This window comes from Aptenodytes forsteri, unplaced genomic scaffold (genome assembly GCF_000699145.1).
Source record: "Aptenodytes forsteri isolate BGI_AS27 unplaced genomic scaffold, ASM69914v1 Scaffold647, whole genome shotgun sequence".
NCBI lineage: Eukaryota > Metazoa > Chordata > Aves > Sphenisciformes > Spheniscidae > Aptenodytes > Aptenodytes forsteri.
Genome location: NW_008795889.1, coordinates 530,166 through 548,645, shown reverse-complemented (window position 1 = coordinate 548,645; position 18,480 = coordinate 530,166). Strand labels below are relative to the sequence as shown.

The 18,480-nt window shown below is 46.5% G+C and overlaps 1 protein-coding gene across 3 annotated transcripts in view; it reads right to left on the bottom strand.

Moving 5' to 3' along the window:
• Window positions 1-5,710: 5,710 nt before the first annotated feature.
• The window catches only part of UBE2G2 (ubiquitin conjugating enzyme E2 G2), a 24,667-nt gene continuing 11,897 nt past the window's right edge, over window positions 5,711-18,480 (bottom strand). For 2 of the 3 annotated variants that reach the window (XM_019473380.1, XM_009284232.1), the window contains exons 4-7: window positions 13,702-13,820; window positions 10,445-10,585; window positions 10,170-10,199; window positions 5,711-8,509 (exon numbers count right to left, since the gene is read on the bottom strand). In XM_019473380.1, coding sequence (XP_019328925.1) covers window positions 8,397-8,509; window positions 10,170-10,199; window positions 10,445-10,585; window positions 13,702-13,820 — 403 coding nt within the window. In that variant the 3' untranslated portion in view covers window positions 5,711-8,396. The remainder of the gene's footprint in view (window positions 8,510-10,169; window positions 10,200-10,444; window positions 10,586-13,701; window positions 13,821-18,480) is intronic. The other variant, XM_009284233.1, reaches the window with a different exon arrangement.

Below are 18,480 nucleotides of genomic sequence, written 5' to 3'. Positions count from 1 at the left end.
GGACCCCCAACCTTTCTCTGCAATCACCACTTTCCAGCAAGCTGACTCCGTATGGATGGAGGGCATCAAACCCAAGCAACCATGAGCATGCAAACTATGGAAATGGTGCTCCGGGTATTTTCTGTAGGTCTTATGTCTACACAAAGGCAAAAGAGTAGCAGGGGGGCTAACATGTCACTCGGTGGCAGTGCAGGAGACCCAGGAGCTCTGTCTGGATTCCCTGTTCCATCTGCAATGCGAAAGCCCCACTTGCCTTTGAGCTCGGCTAAGATCTCTCTGCAAAGGGAATAAACAGAGCTCCCAAGGCCAAGAGGAAGGAGGCAATGTTCCCATTTCATGCTTACTGCTGGAAAGCCCCCGGACGCCTGTGCTCACCTCAGCCTGCTCCCAGCTCTTCAGCAATGGCACTTGCCCGAAGACCCTGGGGGTTTGCAGAGCATGTGCTGCAAGCGGAGAGGGGAGAAAGGGAAGGGTTTTGCAAATGTCTAAGCCTTCCTCGGTCAGGAGCAGCAGTTCACCAGGCTGAATAAGCAAACCTGAGGGCTCTGCGTGGGGAACTGTAAGTGGGAGGGTTTTGCCAAGCAAACCCCATGTCAAGTGCCGCATCTCTCTCAGCAGGCTGCCTTGGGGTAACACCTGAGCCCCAGGGCTGGCTCTGGGACAGGGTCAGCCGCTCCCCATGCGGAGAGGAATCTCCCCTGGCAGCCCTGCGGGAAACCCTCCGCCCTTGCCTTGTGGCCCTTTGATCCGGGCAGTGACCGCATGTTCCAGCTCGCAGCAGGCAGATGGTGTTAAACGGCAGCAAAAGTCATGGTAGAGAAGCCCAGGGACTTGCCCCCACATGCCCGGGCCTCTCAAGGACCGGCAGGGATAGAAAAGGGGATGCACAATGCTGCTTGGACCAGAAACGATCCCATGGCTCCCCGGTTAGGGCCCGGCCAGCACCTTCTCTCCCAGCTGAAGCCCACCTCGGACTGCTCGGGGCAGTATGAAAAGGTGTGGGCATCGCAAGCCCCGCTGCCGGTCAGAGGTCCCCCAGCACAGGCAGCAAATCCCCTGCCTGCACTCAGGGCTGGAGCCAGGTCCTCCCCCCTGCCAGGCTGTGCTGCCTGGAGCACAGGCAGGCTGAGTGCCCCGCAGCAAAGAAAAGCAGCTTTAGCACTGCTTTGCTCTGCAGCCTTAAGAAAACCTCTTGCCCCATGACGATGAGAATCACAGGCCAATTTTATTGCTTGCCCATATAACAATATAGAGCTTTTATTATTATATGAGCGATGATTCACGCTCTGGAGGAGCTGGTGGGACCGGGAGGGCGGTGGGCGGCTGAGCAGGCGGCACGCGACGCAGGCTCCCTGGGTGCCAAGGCGGGAGCGCAGGCAGCCACGCTTGCTCTGCCCACCCGCCAGCAGCCAAGCGCAGCTCCATCTCCTCTGACATCCGGGGAGGGAAGGGAACAAAGACAGAGAACAATTGCTATTGTTTTCCAAGACTTTCTTCGGGCCAGTTCCTCCAGCGCCGTGGAGGCAGGTTCCTGCCCAGCCACTCCGGCTGCAGCACTGCAGTCCCACTGCGCTCAGAGCTGTGCAGACACCGGTGGGGACACGGCCCCCGTCCCCATCGCCTGCCACCCAACCATCAGAGCCTGGTCCCCACTAGCAGAGAGATGGAGCAGGCATCCTCAGCGCAGTTACCCCATGCACTGCAGCTCCTGTCCTGCTCCCCAATACCATTGGGCATCCCCAAGATGCTCAGGCATGGGGACATCCAGCTTCCCATAACCCACCAAGGCATGATCCCCACAGCAGGGAAGGGGCAATCCCAGCCCATGGCTCAAAGTCATAGGGACGGAGAAGAACAGAGCAGGCTGTCCCGGGGAAGCTGGTCACCCTCCCCTTCACCGGTCCTGCACAGTCCACGCAGCGAGGAGAGCAACCATTGCTGGCAGCAGGGCCTCATACTGGGGAGCAGGAGGTCATGCAGCAGGACCATGCACGAGCAGGATGAGCATCTCCTTGATTTCCCCCTGAGCAGGGCTCTAATTACAGCCCATCCTCTCCCGGCCCAGCACCGCAGCACCCAGCGATCGCTGCCTTTGAAGCCTGGGCTTTCAGAAACCACCGCAAGGCTGCTAATTGCACTTTGCAAGAGTGGGGAGGGATTAGAGTCAGGAGGGGACAGGTGAGGGTGGCAGCAGGAGCTGCTGCAGGAGGGGGAGCTGGGGTCCCGCCGCCGGGATACTCAGCATGTGGCATCACCCTGGGCTGATCGGTCTCCATGGGTCCCACAGAGGTAGTAGAAAGGTGTCTACAGAAGAAGGTGGTATCTAATGCATGAGAAGGAATTCAACCTAACACGAGGCTTCTTTGACGGGGATTGTAATTAACTGGTAAAATAAATCAGATGCCCCCTGGTTACTGACTTGGTGTTAAAAGGATGGATGCTGAAGAGCATCAAATGCTAAAAGTGAGGCTGCATGGGGACAGTTCAGGCAAGTGGCTTCAGCAACAATACCGAAGTTTTCATAAAATCAACTTTCATATAGAGTCCTAAGACCTTAATCAGGCCCTCAAACATGAGCACTCCCACCAAGGCCATGCCTAGGCTCCAAGGCAGAAGATCTTGTGTCAAAGCAGGATCTGGCCAAGGACAAAGCTCAACTTCTAATCACCTCTCCAGGCAAAGTGGATTTGAAAACACCTGCCCTCCAGCCTGCCTTTCTGGCATCCCTCCTTCATCGCAAGAACTGGTGAGCAAAGCTGAGCTCTGGCTGAGCAAGGCACCTCCTGAGCCACCCTTGCAGCAAACCCACAGACACCAACCAGAAGGATCTCCAACCTTGCTTCCAACATTGCATAAGAGCAAACTCCCCCGACTTGGTCACTGCCCCATACTCCACCATTTCCTAGCTCCCGGAGGGATGAATGGTGAGGGGAAGCCAGGCAAGACATAAAGCCCTGGGGATCAGCTCTGCAGTTCAGTGTCAGCTCAGAGATGTGGGCATCTCTCTTGCCCTTCAAACACACCTGCCGCACAGAGCGACATCCCCCCAGCACCTAATGGCTGCTGTTGACCAAGCTTGGAGGGACTGACGTGTTGACCAGACCGGCAGAGGAAGACAAAGATCCTGGTGAAGCAGCACACCGGGAGAGGGGCCTGCGCAAACCCATCCCAGGCAGACTCAGCAAAGAAACCCCGATTCACCTAACATCATCATGCCAGCCCCAATTTGGGTTCAATTTGCCAAATTGTTTTGGTGTGGGAAAAACTGTTTTGGGGAAAAACTCCCAACCTGGCTGTGGGCGGAGAGCCTCCCCGTGCTGGGCCCAGCATCCAAGCGTGTGGGTGCCCCCCACCCCCCTGGCATGTTGCATCCTGCATCTCTGCTGCTTTGAACCCACCTCCCGCACCAGCCCGCGGCCCCCAGAGGGGCAGCCACAGCGGGTTCATTCACCTTCACTCCACAGCCCCATGGCACCCACCCTCCTGGCTACCCTCCACAGCCACTCCGGCCAGGGTGACCCAGCTCCTTTCAGAGCTGTGACAGCAGCGCGGAGCCACAGCCTCTCCCTCCACTGCACATGCCTGACTCCTGCCTGCATCCCCCGGTTAAACACATCGAAGTGCCCCCGGAAAGCCCTGCCCTGGTGAGACAGGGCCGGTAGGTGCCCCACGCATGGAGGAAGGGGACTCGGCCCAGGACTTGGCTCATCTCCCCCCACGCCCTTCAGGAATGACATGACTAGACAGACCCGCTCGCAAATTGCTCCCTGAGAGCTCACGCACACGCTACTAACACCGGCAGCTACCCTGTAATAACCCACCATCCGTATCATTACCATTAATTATGTATTAACATACCCCATAATCTTAACTGCTGCTAAGTTCGCATCTCAGGGGGTGCGAGCCACTTTCAAAAGCCACCTGGCTGGTTCTCCTCTGGCTCTGACACCACCTGCCCCAGGAGAGGGGCTGATGGCTGAGGCAGGACTAGGATCTGGCAGGCGGCTGCAAGGATTAGGGCTGGGACAGGCAGGAAGATCACCAGGGCTAGAGTCACGGGGAAGGCACTGGTCTCCCAGCCACCTCGTGCTCCTGGGGGACCGTGAGAGCACTGAGCACATTATGCAGGACCCCCAAGCATTAAGCAAGTCCCTCCCCAGTGCTACATTTCATCCCTGCAGCACCAGGGAGCCTTGCACAGCCATAGCTGCCTGCATGACCCCAACAGTGTTTTTGGTGCTCGTGACATGGGTGGGACCTGGCTGCATGAGAGGTGATACCAGAGCCCTCACTGGGGCTGGTGTAGGGGCTCAACCACCTTGCTGTTCAGGCAGCACATGGGAGGGCAGCTCATTCCAACCAGACCTTCAGAGGTTGGAGGAATTCTTCAGATTCCTGCACGTTCCCCTTCCCTGTGCCACCCCCAACCATCCCACCAGCTGGCAGCAAGACCCCCAGCAACCCTCACCTCACTCCTCCCAGCCTCTGAGCTTGCTGAAGGGCAGAGTGATTTTCTTCTTCCACTGAGTGAGGGAAATCTGAGAGAGAAGCAGCATGGGGTAGGTAACCAGCGCTGCTTCTCACCCAGGCAGCGCAGGAACCTCCCATGCTCATACCTCCATGCCCTGCTGCTGCCCGGCTCAACGCTGCTCAGCCAGCACGCACAGCCCTCACCCCACACCACAGGGCAGGGGAGGCTGCTGCTTCGAGCCCGTTTCTGGAGCTACCTCCCAAAAGCTGCGCCGATCCCACATCCGAGACAATCCCCGTATCAGCAGCATGGCTGGCACTGGCGACGGACATTTCGGGTCTGTGCTGACAGAGCGGGTGCTTCTCCTTTCGATTCTCATAGGAGTAAAACATACACAGCATCCTCACCAAGACAAAACTTCAGGAAGAAAGCAAGGATCTTCCAGAGACACAGAGCTTTCACCATTTCACCTCAAAGGCAGCACACCACCTTCCATTCATGATACAGCTCCAGCCAAAAAAAAAAAAGCTGGAAAAAAGCCTGGGGCTGGCTCTGCCCCGAAGCTGCAGCCGTTTCATGTGGCTCCAACACCTCTTGCCCGACAGCTCACACTTTCAAAGAACCACTTGCATGCACACAGGCACACAAAACAATTAATGAATGTCTCACATCCCACTGTGTGTGTTCTGACACAGCCCCAGTTGCCAAGAAAAAAAAGTGTGCATGTGTGGATGTCTGTACATACAAAAGCTTTAAAGAGGACGTTGCTTGCATTTTTACAGCTTTGTTGAAGGGTTTGGTTTTGTTTTTTCTTTTTTTTAATATAAAAGCCTAAAGCAAATATAATCCAGAGAAAGGGGTTTTTTTAACCTTTAATACTTTATCTTCATGTGTAACACCTGTAGAGCTCCGACACTCCCCAAGGAACATGTTTTACAGTAACTGTTTCAGACTGAGAAAAGGCAACTGCTCAGAAAAAACATTGCTACTGGCTAGTATTACACATGCTGCCAACATGAGTATTCCTTCATGAAAGGAGGAGATTAAGCCTTTCAGGGAAGTCTATCACAGGATCAACTCAGCAGCTTTACAAGCTTTTACTCTCAGGTGTTCCCCAGTTGTAATAAGCCGCCTCTCAGGGCAAGCCAGGCACAGCAGCCCACCTGCCTCTGCACAGGCGTGGAGCTGCGTGAGATGAACCCTCATGCTGTGTGCAAGGATTCAGTTTATTACGGAATAATGATGATGAAGCTTTATTTCTTTCCTGCGAGTAAAGCAAACAGGGAATCTAACACACCAACCATGGTGCCATGTTTAAGCCTTTCAATGACCACAAATGCTCACCGTCGATTTCAGCTAAGCAAACAGCCATCGTTCGGGACAGTTCTTCTCACCTCGACAAGGCAAGTTTTAGTCCTCTGAGGTGGACTTCTGCTCACATTTTGTCACCTGCAAGACTGGTTGGTATATATGTTCACTGGGTGGCTTAAAACACCTGAGTTAGCAAGCACACTGCATGCCAGTCACTTAAAAAGAAACAATTTTATTTCTAAGCAACAGAGATTTGGGGACTATGGAAATTCTCAGTAGGAATTAGACATCTAACTGTCCTTCTCAAATCCAAGAGCTAGTATCAGCAGATTTTGAATTATATATTAAAACTCATGATTCACCTGTTGCCGTAACAAGACCTTCCTAGGCCAGATACAAAGATCTTGTTATGATCCATGTAAGAAGCAAACCGCATCACATCTGCAGGCTGTCAGATTTTTATAGTTTTCTTGAATTATCAAGTCATTGCCATCATTAGAGACAAGAAACTTGCCTGGAAAGCCCAAGCAACTGTGTCAACTCTTCCACCCCTCTAAAGCATCCCCTGTGTTTTAACTGCGTTAGAATCAACCCTTCCATTCTTTTGGACCAAGTCAGAATTGGACTCTTTTACCCATATAAAACACCCACTGCGATACATTTGCATACATCTATGAAAGGAGAAAATATAATCACTTTATTTTCAGTATACAGAACTAAATCCCACCATAAAATAAAGATAATGAGTGAGCACACATGAATAAAATACTCCGCGCTTAAAAAAAAGCCCACTTTTGCCATGTCTGCCAAATTCATCGTTTGCCATGTGGTGCTCACAGCTCTCCAGCGTTGTTTCCAAAAGCGGCTCCAGTACTCCCAGGAGCAACGCTCCATCTACTACAATTCAAAAAATGCTCCCAGTTTGCATATAAGTACTACATTTTCCTGTATGCCTTGAAATACTAGTTAGGTACAACACTATTTCATCATGTCTGCTCCCAAACTGTGTCAGGTCCCCCTCCCACCCTTACACCAAAGCGAGAATTACTTCTCCAAGAAGGTAAAATCAGCAAGTTGTAGCAATACAAACTCTTCAGAGGTGCAGAATGATGGCATACTGCGATCTGCAGCACGTGAATATGCAGCACGGACAGCAAGACATAAATACCGATGAGTTGTACACACACACATGCACACAATCACCTCCGTAAAGCTTTCTCCACAGTGCGACTCCTTCCATATCACATGCTTTTCACAGAAAAAAAAAAAAGCCCTTCTCAAATTTAGCCCGTTTAAAGCTGCCAACAAAATTTGATTCCATGTGCTATCAATGGGCATGTTATTGCTTGTAGTAAATTGGAGAAGATTTGGACCTACACAAGAGATTCGCTTGCAAAGCACAAAGGTCACCCATGGCCCCTAAGCAGTTTTACAAACTGATCATTGCAGCTAGTATTTCCCACACCCTCCAACACCAGTGGTCGGCTACAATACTCTGCAGTTCTAAACATGTGTCGTACCATCCTCCAGAAAACAGAGTCGGTGTCTTCTCTGACTCATATTTAAATACACAAGAGCAGTCAGCATAAAGAAGTGCTACAGTTAATTTTACAAAATTCATCATGTTCATCTTCACTCGTTCACCTGCAAAACGGGTGACCGGGGCTGTAATGGCAAAGGCCAGCAGTGCCTAATCCTCTCAACACCCAGATGTCAACAGAAGAGGAGCTGACATTATTGCAGAGATATATTTTACATGCCCAGTGGAGCAGACACATTCTCACTGGATTTTCAGGCTGCCAATGACCTACCTTGCCCATGCTGAACCTGACCGAAGTGTTTAAGAATCCAGTCTTTACATCTTGCACCTCTAATTGAATGTAAAGTTTACAATTGAGTGTCTTTAAGGAGTAATAAAGCAGCTCTTGGGATTTCTTCCAAGCAAACACTGACTCAAAGGCTCAATACAAACTCACAGTGTTAACATGGGAACATCAGCCCATTCTAGACCCCCAGCCAGTCACTGACAACTCCCTAGATCTTCTCTTAAAGTTACATGCTGCACAATCACTTTATTTGCTAATGCAACCTGATTATAACCTTGTTTTATAGCCTCTCTTGCTAACTATACTCTTCAAATCAGTTCTGACTGCAAATGCTGTCCTTAACTTAGCGAGTATCATAAAATGGATAGATTATTTCCTGTCTACTGGTGCTCCAGATGCAATGCTACCTATAAAAACATACAACTAATTCTTCCAGCAGGTGATCCAAACCAGCTCTGTTCTCAAACAGCAGATTGGCGAAGGTGCGCTGCAGATTGCAAAGTCTCCAAGCTTTCCATACCATGAAGTGAGGTAGCAACAAGCAGCCTTTAAAACAGCATTGTCTCCATATTTTTCCCTAGTATTAAATCCCTTTTCCACACAATTTAGTGAGTGAACTAGAGGCTTCTCTGGAGCAGTGGAAGAAGAAAAGAGATGGTAAATAAATAACAAATTATAAGAAGAACTAGGCCAATAGTTTTGCAAAGTTTTCCTTTTTGGTACCAGCACTGAGCACTGCTCGTTTTCAGGTGGAGAGAAATACAAAACACTTCAGTCTCTTTGTAAGCTTAAAGTCCAAGTGACTTCTGCACAATCTGCTTGGCAATTTTGTTAAATTGTTCTCTGTCTTCCCGCCACATCTTGGAGGCGTCTACATTGGCTCCACTTTCATCATTTGGCTCTGAAACGAGAGAGACTGAAAGATAGGTGGGCAGGCAGGCAATGGAACAAGACCCTCTTGCTTTTTCAATAATGCCTCTGTACTGCCCACTTCCCTGTGGCTTTGGCATGCTTCCCCTGCTTAGGACTGCAGAAACACCACTAAAGAAAATCCAGTGACAGCTGCTGGACTCCCGAATGGTTCTGACTTAACTGATCATAAGAGAATATCACAGCAAGGTCAAGTTTAGGTAAGAAACAAGTAGCAGAGGAGCAAGACTTTCCTTTGCTTATGGTCTCAGCAGTTGAGCCCCGGCATGCACATGGAACAACACAATGCGGCACCACCAGTGCCGTCAAGGGTTTTTAAAACTGCACACTGCTCCCTGCAAAATGCTTTTTTCTGGTTCTGCAGCTTCACAGACACAAAGCCCTCCCGACCAGGCCACCCAAACAGGCTCTGTCACTCTTTGGGATGGCTTGTTCTATTAAAAAACAACAAAACAAACCAAGAAAACCCATACAATGCTTTCATTTCTGCAACATCTTTCATGCGAGGATTTCAGAGCGCTTTACAAAGTACATTAAGCCCCTGTGACTCCAACACTTCAGTTTGTACAGAGGTAAGCTGAAACACGGAATTTATCAGGTTCATGGTCAGCATACAGCAGGACAACTGTCATGGGATTACACAAGTCACTAAGACAGAACGTACTCTACCCATTTTGCTTCACACACTAGTCCAAATCCACCCCAGCCCAGTTCATGGGAGGCATCTTGGGTTCATGTCTTTCTCGACACAATGCTGATGGTCCGCCCTTAAAGCCAGTAGATGTGCAGGTCACCCAGTTTGGTAAGCTTGGGCTTACGCTATCTGCAAGAGCCAGAGCTGTCAGCATCCTGACAGAAGGTGACCATTAATGTTTTTTAGGCCAATTCCTCCAAAAAACATGGGAAAACTGGACGCACAGGCAGAAAACGAGAGACCAGGTGACTCCCACGCTAACCAGCCTAGGTAAGGCTGCACCACAAACGAAGTTCTTGGAGGCCATGGGAAGCCCAGTGAGGTACTGTTTGTCTGCACAGCTTCCTAACAGTAGGTTACTATTCTGAAGCTAAAACAGTCCCATGTAAGAATCTGCTGCTTGCTCTTTGATCAGCTTTGCTGCTTCTAAACCCTCTAAACTGCCTAGAATCTTTTATCATTCAAAACCGATTCTAAGGGACACTGCTCTGCCCTTTTCAGACAGTTCAGTGGCTCTGTCCACTGTGTGGAAAAGGATCCATCTTTCAGGGAGCTGTACACGACAGAGCTGATCCACAGCCCTTGCTGGATTTAGGGAAAGTCATTTAAAAGGCTGCACGAAAAGTTTTTCACCCCACCCCTCTTCTCAAGAAGCCTTCCTCTGAACAGAGATGGCAGAATGGGGTGCATTCCCAGGCTGGCAAATAACAGACAGAAATGGAGGGTGCTGGCTTGTGAATCACAGAGGCCATGGACTCCAGTTTACTGTACTGGTTAGATCTCGCTGGTAACCCTTCAGCTGCTAAAGCCAAATCCAACACAGGCTGTAATCAATAGCTTTAAGACCTGCAAGAGCTGAACAGACATCATAGCAAATACAAAGACGGAGCACAGGTTTTGTGCAGGAGCAGGGAACCAGCTGAGCCTCTGGACCCACCTGACCACCATCTGCTCAGTTGCTGCTGACCTGGAAGGAAAGCAGTGCAGTTGCTCACAAAGCTGGAAACACCTGTTTACTAATTCGGTCTTATTTTTTTCAATTAGTTTCAGAGAACTGGTTTATTAATAAATACTAGGGCTTCAAGAACTGTGGTTGCTGCTGAGCAGCTTTAAATGTCCTTTGCTCACTTAACAAATCAAACAGCAAGAAGCAGCCCTAGCTAACTCAGTAACTGCTATCTGAGCTACTGCTAATAAAACAGTAGTCCTTACCTGCCAGCATGCTAACAACCGACAAGAGGATCTTTTCCACACTCTGCACAGGACTCCACCGCTCAGCGCTGCTCTCATATCCCATGGGATCATCCCCAGGAGCATGAAGAATAGAGATGCAAACTCTCCCATCTGGGTAAACTGCACAAGAAGTATAGGGGATTGATTGTTACTCAGTGGAAACACTTGGCCTCTCCAGATCTTTAGCACAGATGAATGTTTGGACTCGGCCTTCGTATGACTGAAGCTAAACCCAGTTTTAAATCTCCTCTTCCAAAGGCAAGAGGACACAAAATCTGAAAGACAAAAATCTAGCAAAAATTTCCTTTAAGCAAATCTAACAAACTGGGGTTATTCTTCCCCAACAGAAGCCTGCTGGGAGCACTTGTGTCATTCAATGACCAGTGACATGCTCCATGGAAAAAAATAAGAGATGCAGCCTGGTGGACCAACGCAAGTATTTATGCACGGACACAGCTCCAAGTAGGTAACCACTCCTACTTAAATCGAAAGGTAACAGTCACACAGCACTGAATACACTTTGGAGTCCTCCACCGGACAGTGACTGTAAAAAGAATTAAGTGAACTTGCTCTGCTGCAACAAGGAGGGAAAAGTGGTATGTTATAAACAGTATAATTGATCTTATTTTGAACATTACTGAGGTGCAACCAGAAGAGTTCACAGTACCTTTTTAAATTTTGCTTAAAGCTCAGCTGCATTAAAGCACATGGAAAAAAGGTAACCTATCAGTTAAGGATACAAATGTCTTCCCCTCCCACCTTTAGTGTAAGCAAAGCATCTGCAACAGTACAAGTCATCTTCACAGACACTGGACTCCACTGACTTGATAATGAGGCCAAAGAAAGGTTGAAGAGGCAACACAAAGAGCATAGAGTCTGAAACACTGCTTTAGCAACACGGCCTAATTCTACAACCTCCCAAGGAATGATAATTTTAGCCCAGTATTTTCAGTGCTTCTATTCCTTGGGTGACCAAACCTGTGCCATTGCCATGAAAACAAGACAAAACAAAAAGAGGGAATGACCGCTGGAAGCAGTTGTGCTCATTTTCAGTTCCTTCCATCCACCCAGCTAATGTCTGCACAAGCCTGCAACACGTAAGCGCTTTGGAAGACTTTTATTTACATCCCCTCCTGCAGCCCCAGGCTGGGGACTGGAGCTGGTCTAGCCGTAGCTGGAAGAGATGAAAACAGCACCTGCTGACTCAGCACTTCTCCTTGCAAGTTAGGAACACACTGGTAGTAGGTACTTCACTGGTAAGTTACTCTAATGTTTTTATGCAGTGCCTCATTTAAAACAGCTGGACCACAGCAGCACAGTCAAGACAGTAAATGCTGATTCCAGGAAGACGTACACATCTTCCCACTTTGTCACTAAGTGCTAATGCAAGACTTGCCATTAATTGCTACTTTGAAGTTATCTTTGCCAGAGCATCCATGAACATAATTTTATTTTAAGAGAAGATAATTCTGTGGTGTCTCAATTCCCCCTGTACATAACACAAACTGCAAAGATAAAGTAACACAGCAGACTTTGTAAACATTTTCCTTGCAGTTCCTCACAGGTGGAGGAGTAAGCACTTAAGGAACAGAAAAAGCACAGCACGGCCACCCATTTCTACAGCCTTTCTGGGTATAACCAGATCATCACAATCCCACCCGAGAGGAAAGATTCAAGTGTCTACTTTTGGTGATCTCAACTTTAGATTAACGTGACCCAGAGTCACGGGACTTTAAAGAGCTGAGCTGACCATCCTGTATGTTCCAGTTAACCCCACCAAGGAAGCGCCCACATGTAGAGCCATTCTGTAACACATGAGAGACAAGTAGTTTGTGCTTCTCCGCACCCTACTCCTCCTAGCTATGCTGCACACAAAGCAGCTGCAAGCAGCGAACCTCAAGCCAAGGCCAGAACTGGAGCTGCAGAGTATTGTGTGGACACAGATTTGCTCACGGAGACCAGTTCTGCCAAGAAGTTTGGGTGAATTAGTCTAGCTGGAGCAAGGTGCCAATGCAGCCACACATCTTCCAGGTGCCAAACGCTGCACTGCTGCAGACATCGGAGCTTCAGAGCTGATGCTGCACTGCCTTGGGCAGGTCTGCACAGTTCTATGCTGTGATGTGCAGGTGCATCCTCCACAGGAGAACAGAAAGATGGGCTTGCTTGTGGATTAAATGGGCAAGAATCTGCATCAGTGGTGTTCTGAGAAGGGAAGAACAGAGGATCTTCAAGAAATTGCAAAATTCCTTGGAATAGGATGAAATAAACCGATTCCCAGCTGAGATGAAGATTTGTGTTATGCAAGTGCAGGAACATCAGCTGGGAAGGAAACACTAGGCAGGAGGGCAGCATTTTCCTTTTATTGCTCTCAAGTGGCAGAGACCTAATAGCCTAGAATACAGATCCAGCCCATCAAATCTGGGTGATGATAAACGATCTTTACACAATCCATGTTGATTTAGCAGATGTCATAAGCAACAATTTTACAAAGAATGCCATGGCTGACTCCAGAAAGTAGTGCTCCAGGCTGTGAAAGGGGGTTTTAAGGTTTTTACCTGTCCAAGGCTCAAACTTGTTAGCTGTACTTGTTACTTCAATTACTTCCACTGAAAAGTCTTAAGTTAATATTGTCACCATCAGAATTGCAGAGAAAAGGCCAGCAAAGTCTTTAATATTGAACGCCTGCAAATGCGTCATCTGCTTGGACAGAGCACTCTGTATCTCAGAAAGATCACATCAGAAATGTTACTAAACCTGTGACTTAATGGGGAAGAAGCCATGCTGCCAAATAAAGCAGCATCCAAACTTTGATCAATATGAACAAATTTTCACTTGTTAAAATAGCACCAAACTACTTACATACAAGCCACAGAGCAAGACTGGAAAGAGTCTGTGTTAATTCACTAAATCTCACATCGTGTACAGAAGATTTATCTTTAGACTATTTATACAATAGTTACAAGTATTCCTGGAATGATGTTAAAGGCAGTGAAATTGTTGGAATCTTTATTGCACTGTTTATGACCAAAAGGTATGTAAGAAATAATGTGATAAAGAGAAAGTGACCCTAAGACAGAGCAAAATTGCTGGACAGCTGAACACTCCTACTGCATACTCAAGGTTGGAAAGGGAGAGAACCACCCTTGGTCAGGATGCCAGCTCTCCTGCTGCAAAAGTTTGTTTTTAAGGTGCACAAGCAACCCACTCCCCCATACATCCTGCTGCATCAGACTCACTGTTCGGATGGAACATCTCGCACGTGAACCTCATCTTCGGAGGACTTAATGGGTAGTCGAGTGGAAAGCTCAGAATAGCAGGGAAAACCCCATACTCGAAACAGGTGTCTTCAGGACCCCTAAAAACAGATAAAAAACTATTCACCAGAGTTTTAAATTGTTCTTTCACCCAAATTCTTGTCTAATGAGACATTTGAAGTTTGGGTTATACCATCTTCTCCAGAAAACAAAGAGTTAACACACTTACCCCACACCTCATAAACTTAAATCCAAATATGGGGTTTGGGAGGGAGGGGGGAAATCAAAGCTTGCACACTAAATTACTAGGAAGGTCACAACACTGCTTAATTAGCAAGGTGTGTCTGGATATAATTGGAGTATCTGACTCCAAGGCATGTTCCAGGATTCGAGCGTCTGCATGTCAAGAGAAAGCAGAGGCAGGTGTGGGACTCCTGTGCCTTTGAAGATACTGTTATGCTGCACAAGACAGAGAGAGATGTCAAATGCTGTAGCTCAAAAATAATTTATAAAACTCATGGAGATTCAAACTGCCAGTATCGAGCATAACCACACATAAACACTTATCACTATCTGATGCAAAAAACACAGCAATGTTTTGTAAAAATAAAAACATGGCTCAGGGACCGTAATTGCTAGATGCAGGACAACAATGTTTCTTTGCAGACTTAAGGTATTTCGTTTGCACTCCCTCAAGTGCATGCGGAGAACAAATGGCTTCATCAGGGTTCTTGTAGAAACATTTCCTTATTGTGTTCATCATCTAGTTCAAAGTGCAATCAAGTTGAGAATATAAAGACAACTATTTTACCCTCCCTACATAAAACATTTTTGGAAGGTGAGCAAAAAAGTTTATTAGACATGATTTATTCAAACTTGATGAGCCATCTGGAAGTTATAACACAAACATGATCTCCCTTGATTGGAAAGATCACGAAACAAGCTTCATCACTGAAAATCTTAGCCAAGGAAACCTCATGTATTTAGTAAAAAGCTCTTCAAACACGGGTTTAGGAATACCTTCATGCCTCCTCCTCCCAATCCACATTCTCCATGCCAGAAAGAACATAAAAGTTCAAGGACTCCTAACAGTTAAGACTGTTACAGTTGGTAACCTACAGAAAAAGAAAATTGAGACCAGCAAAACCTAAAGCCCTAGAAGGCTCACTCTCTTAAACTTTGGGATTCAAAAGACTTGGCTGGTAGATAAACACAAGAACTACATGATTTAAACCTGAATATTGACACTGACAGTTAAGATTAGAGAAATGCATCAACATACTGCAAGAATGAAAGTTAAACCATCTCAACCATTTTGTTCCCTTTCTGGCCTTTTCCCTAAATTTAGTCGGGATCCAATTCACATCCAAGAGTAAACTGAATGCATTTTTTCATGAACATTTTCATTCCAGCTGCATTTTAAAGGCTTATTGTTGAACTTCTAAGAGTATGTACATACACGCATTGAAAAGCTGGTGGGCGTCTTATGTTCTGTTTTGAGAGCAAACACACAGCCTTAAGGGCTCTTCTGTCAAATATGTTAACCCAACATGCTCCATTTTAGGTCCTGTATTATGTGAGCAAAATGCTTTTGTTTTAGCCATTCATTGCTGCCAGGATCAACTTCAAAGAAATTATTAAAAGTTAATCCAAGACAGCATTTGCAACTACAATACACTCAGGAGGCCGCAACATTTAAACTTGACAGTGTCACTTTGAGTTCAAAAAAGAAATTGGCAGGGCCAGAGAGGTAAAGAGCACAGCACCTTTTGCAATCACACCACCTGCTCTGCAAAGATTTCAAAGTACACCACATTCAAAGCTTCCATGCCTTATGCTATGATCTCATCTGAGCTGCTATGCTAGTTGAAGTCCAGATTAACCCAGTACTTGATTAGGGCTCCTCCAAGAAACACCCAGACCATGCAGTAGTGACACCTATCCCACTGAGTGAAGAGCACCAAGCCAACAGGCCAGTTGCCTTAAGCAGCTCCCATGCCCCAGGAAAGACAAAGCACTTGCCATCACTAACCATGCGCACACAGAAGGCACTCATTCTGCACAGGCTTGAGGCTCATAACTCCAAGAAAAACCTTGTCCTAAACCTGCTCCATCTAAGACTCTTCACAGCCTGCAAAGCAGGCAGTCTCTGCATCTTTTTCCATGCATGATGCTACTCTACAGACTTCCCTAAAGCATTGAGGAGCAGACATCAGTTCTCCTCCGGCCATTATATGGCATTAAATGACTTGCGAGACAACCAGACTGTTTAGCTGTGTGTGAGATGTTACAAACAACTCTGTTGACATACGCCATAGCATGAAAGTAGGAAACTCCTAACTCCATGAGCTGGCCATTACTTAGGCAGGGGGAAGAAAAGGATGGCGGGTATCTGCCAAAAAGGAGGGAAAAGCGCATTGACAAGAACAATTAATTCTATAATCATAGCTTCATGTACATTTGTAAATGGCTTATCTGTAAAAAGATGCTGGAAAAAGACCAAAACCCACAGTCATCAGATGCCGAAAAGGGAAATTCCATGCTAAACAAAAGTCATAAGCCTAATTACAGATCTAATTACCTTTCTAGACAGGTTTTTGATAAGTTGACTTCAATTTATGCTGTTTAGTTTTCAAGCAATCTTTAGGCTAATAAAGTTCTTAACAATTATGTGGTTTTGTGTCTTTTGGGGATAAACTTTAATAGCAACACACACTTGTATATGCCAAATAAAGAGGGCAAAACTTGGTCGTGAAATGTTAAATTCACAAACTTGCACAACACGATGCAACCTGTAGGACCTCATGCAGCTCTAAGGAATGGAGTGGCATTATGGTAAACTCTTGACGTGCTGGGGCTATTTATCATCATGAATAAGTCACCCTGTTGCAAAGATTTGGCTTTCACAAATACTCTAATTCAGCTACTGTTTGATGTCTCATCAAAAGGGTGCATTTTACATCAGGCTCCAAACCTCCCCTGTTCAGAAAGATTACCACATTGTATTTCCAGTTCAGGATCTATTACACTCACTTTGGGAGCGTAAGAACTGTTCTATCATTCAGACATGTCAATACAGCCTTAAAATTTATATGTTTAACATTTATCCAGCACTGCTGCTGCAGGCAAGAACACTGGAAATACAAATTATTACCACCATTATTTTAAAAGGCATTATTTTATCTCTGAGCCAAGCTCTTACATCAATCTTTGTAAAATTACCCAGCCCACCTCTGAACTGATAAATGGGCGATGTCTTTTCTCTCTTAGGTGCCTTTATTTATTTATTTATTTGCCATTACATATGCTCTAGCTTTATACAAATTGGGTGGAGGAAAAAGTATTCTGTTCTCTTCATTATTATGCTACTTACTTACCTTTTGCACTTCATCTGTCCAAAAATTTGAAGCCAACTTTACTTTAATTTCCTCATCTGCACTTCTTTCATTCCCAGAATCTCACACAGCACATTTGAGATTACAAAACATTTGAGAAGATTATCAGACAAATATAAACAAGTCATTTAGCTTGCTTTCCAAATGTACGCAAACACTTCTACTAATAGAGTTTTGTAAAGAGATGAAAGTAACCAAACATGTTTATGGTAAACATGTTTCTATTGTACCACAGCTTCAGAATTTAGCAGATCTTAAAATATAATTTTATTATGACACACACACACAATACAGAAACCAAAATTAAAGCACCTAGGCCTCTCATTTTGCGCTGACAAAGACCTGAAACTCAACACTCGGCACTTTGAAGGGCTTTCAAGCCTGCAAGCAGCTCCTCTGTTGTTTAAGAATTTGTTATGGGAAACATCAGAAAAAATATTTTCTAGGTAATGAATCAAATCCAAAAGTACCTCTGTGCATCCCCCATGAAAGCTCTACTCAACCACACAATCTCTGCTACGAGAAAGTACCAATAGGCAGGAATTTCCTTCCATATTCCAAGAAATGCATTAAATTCTCTGGGATTTCTACACTCCAAGCAATGCACAGCCATCTGAACTGAAATTTGGTACATTAGAAAGCGCATGTTTCAGAAGAGTGATAACTATCCCACTTGCAGAAAGAGAAAGCGTAAGACACTGCAGCCAAAATCTTTGGTGTCAGGCAACAAATTACCTATTTCCATGCTAAGTGTTTATTTTCAGGGGACTGAGCTACCAGGAAGTACAACCTGTTCATCACAGGATAAATTGCTGCACATAAGCAGAGGCATTTGCCAACTCTTCATATCAATCAACAAGAAGTGGTAATCCAAACCTCCATTTACCGAGGCCTAAAATAACTCAGAGGCTCATGCTTGCCATAAAGCAGGATCACCCACGCAGCCAGCCTGTGTGGAATAGGTGATATGCTACAGCTCGGGATGCTTTTGTATTGGTTGCATGCCTGATCCCAAGAGACAGAAATCTTGTTTTTCATCCCTAGTCAACACACTCCAAGCAAACCAAGCTAGGAAAATTCTGCCACCCACGCTAGTTGAGAATCTCGTAAGTCAGCACTGGTGGTTGCAGTGAAAACCTGCCAAGAGCACAGCAGGCATGCGGATCGCCCACGCAGCCAGCCTGTGTGGAATAGGTGATATGCTACAGCTCGGGATGCTTTTGTATTGGTTGCATGCCTGATCCCAAGAGACAGAAATCTTGTTTTTCATCCCTAGTCAACACACTCCAAGCAAACCAAGCTAGGAAAATTCTGCCACCCACGCTAGTTGAGAATCTCGTAAGTCAGCCTGGTGGGTGGGAGTGAA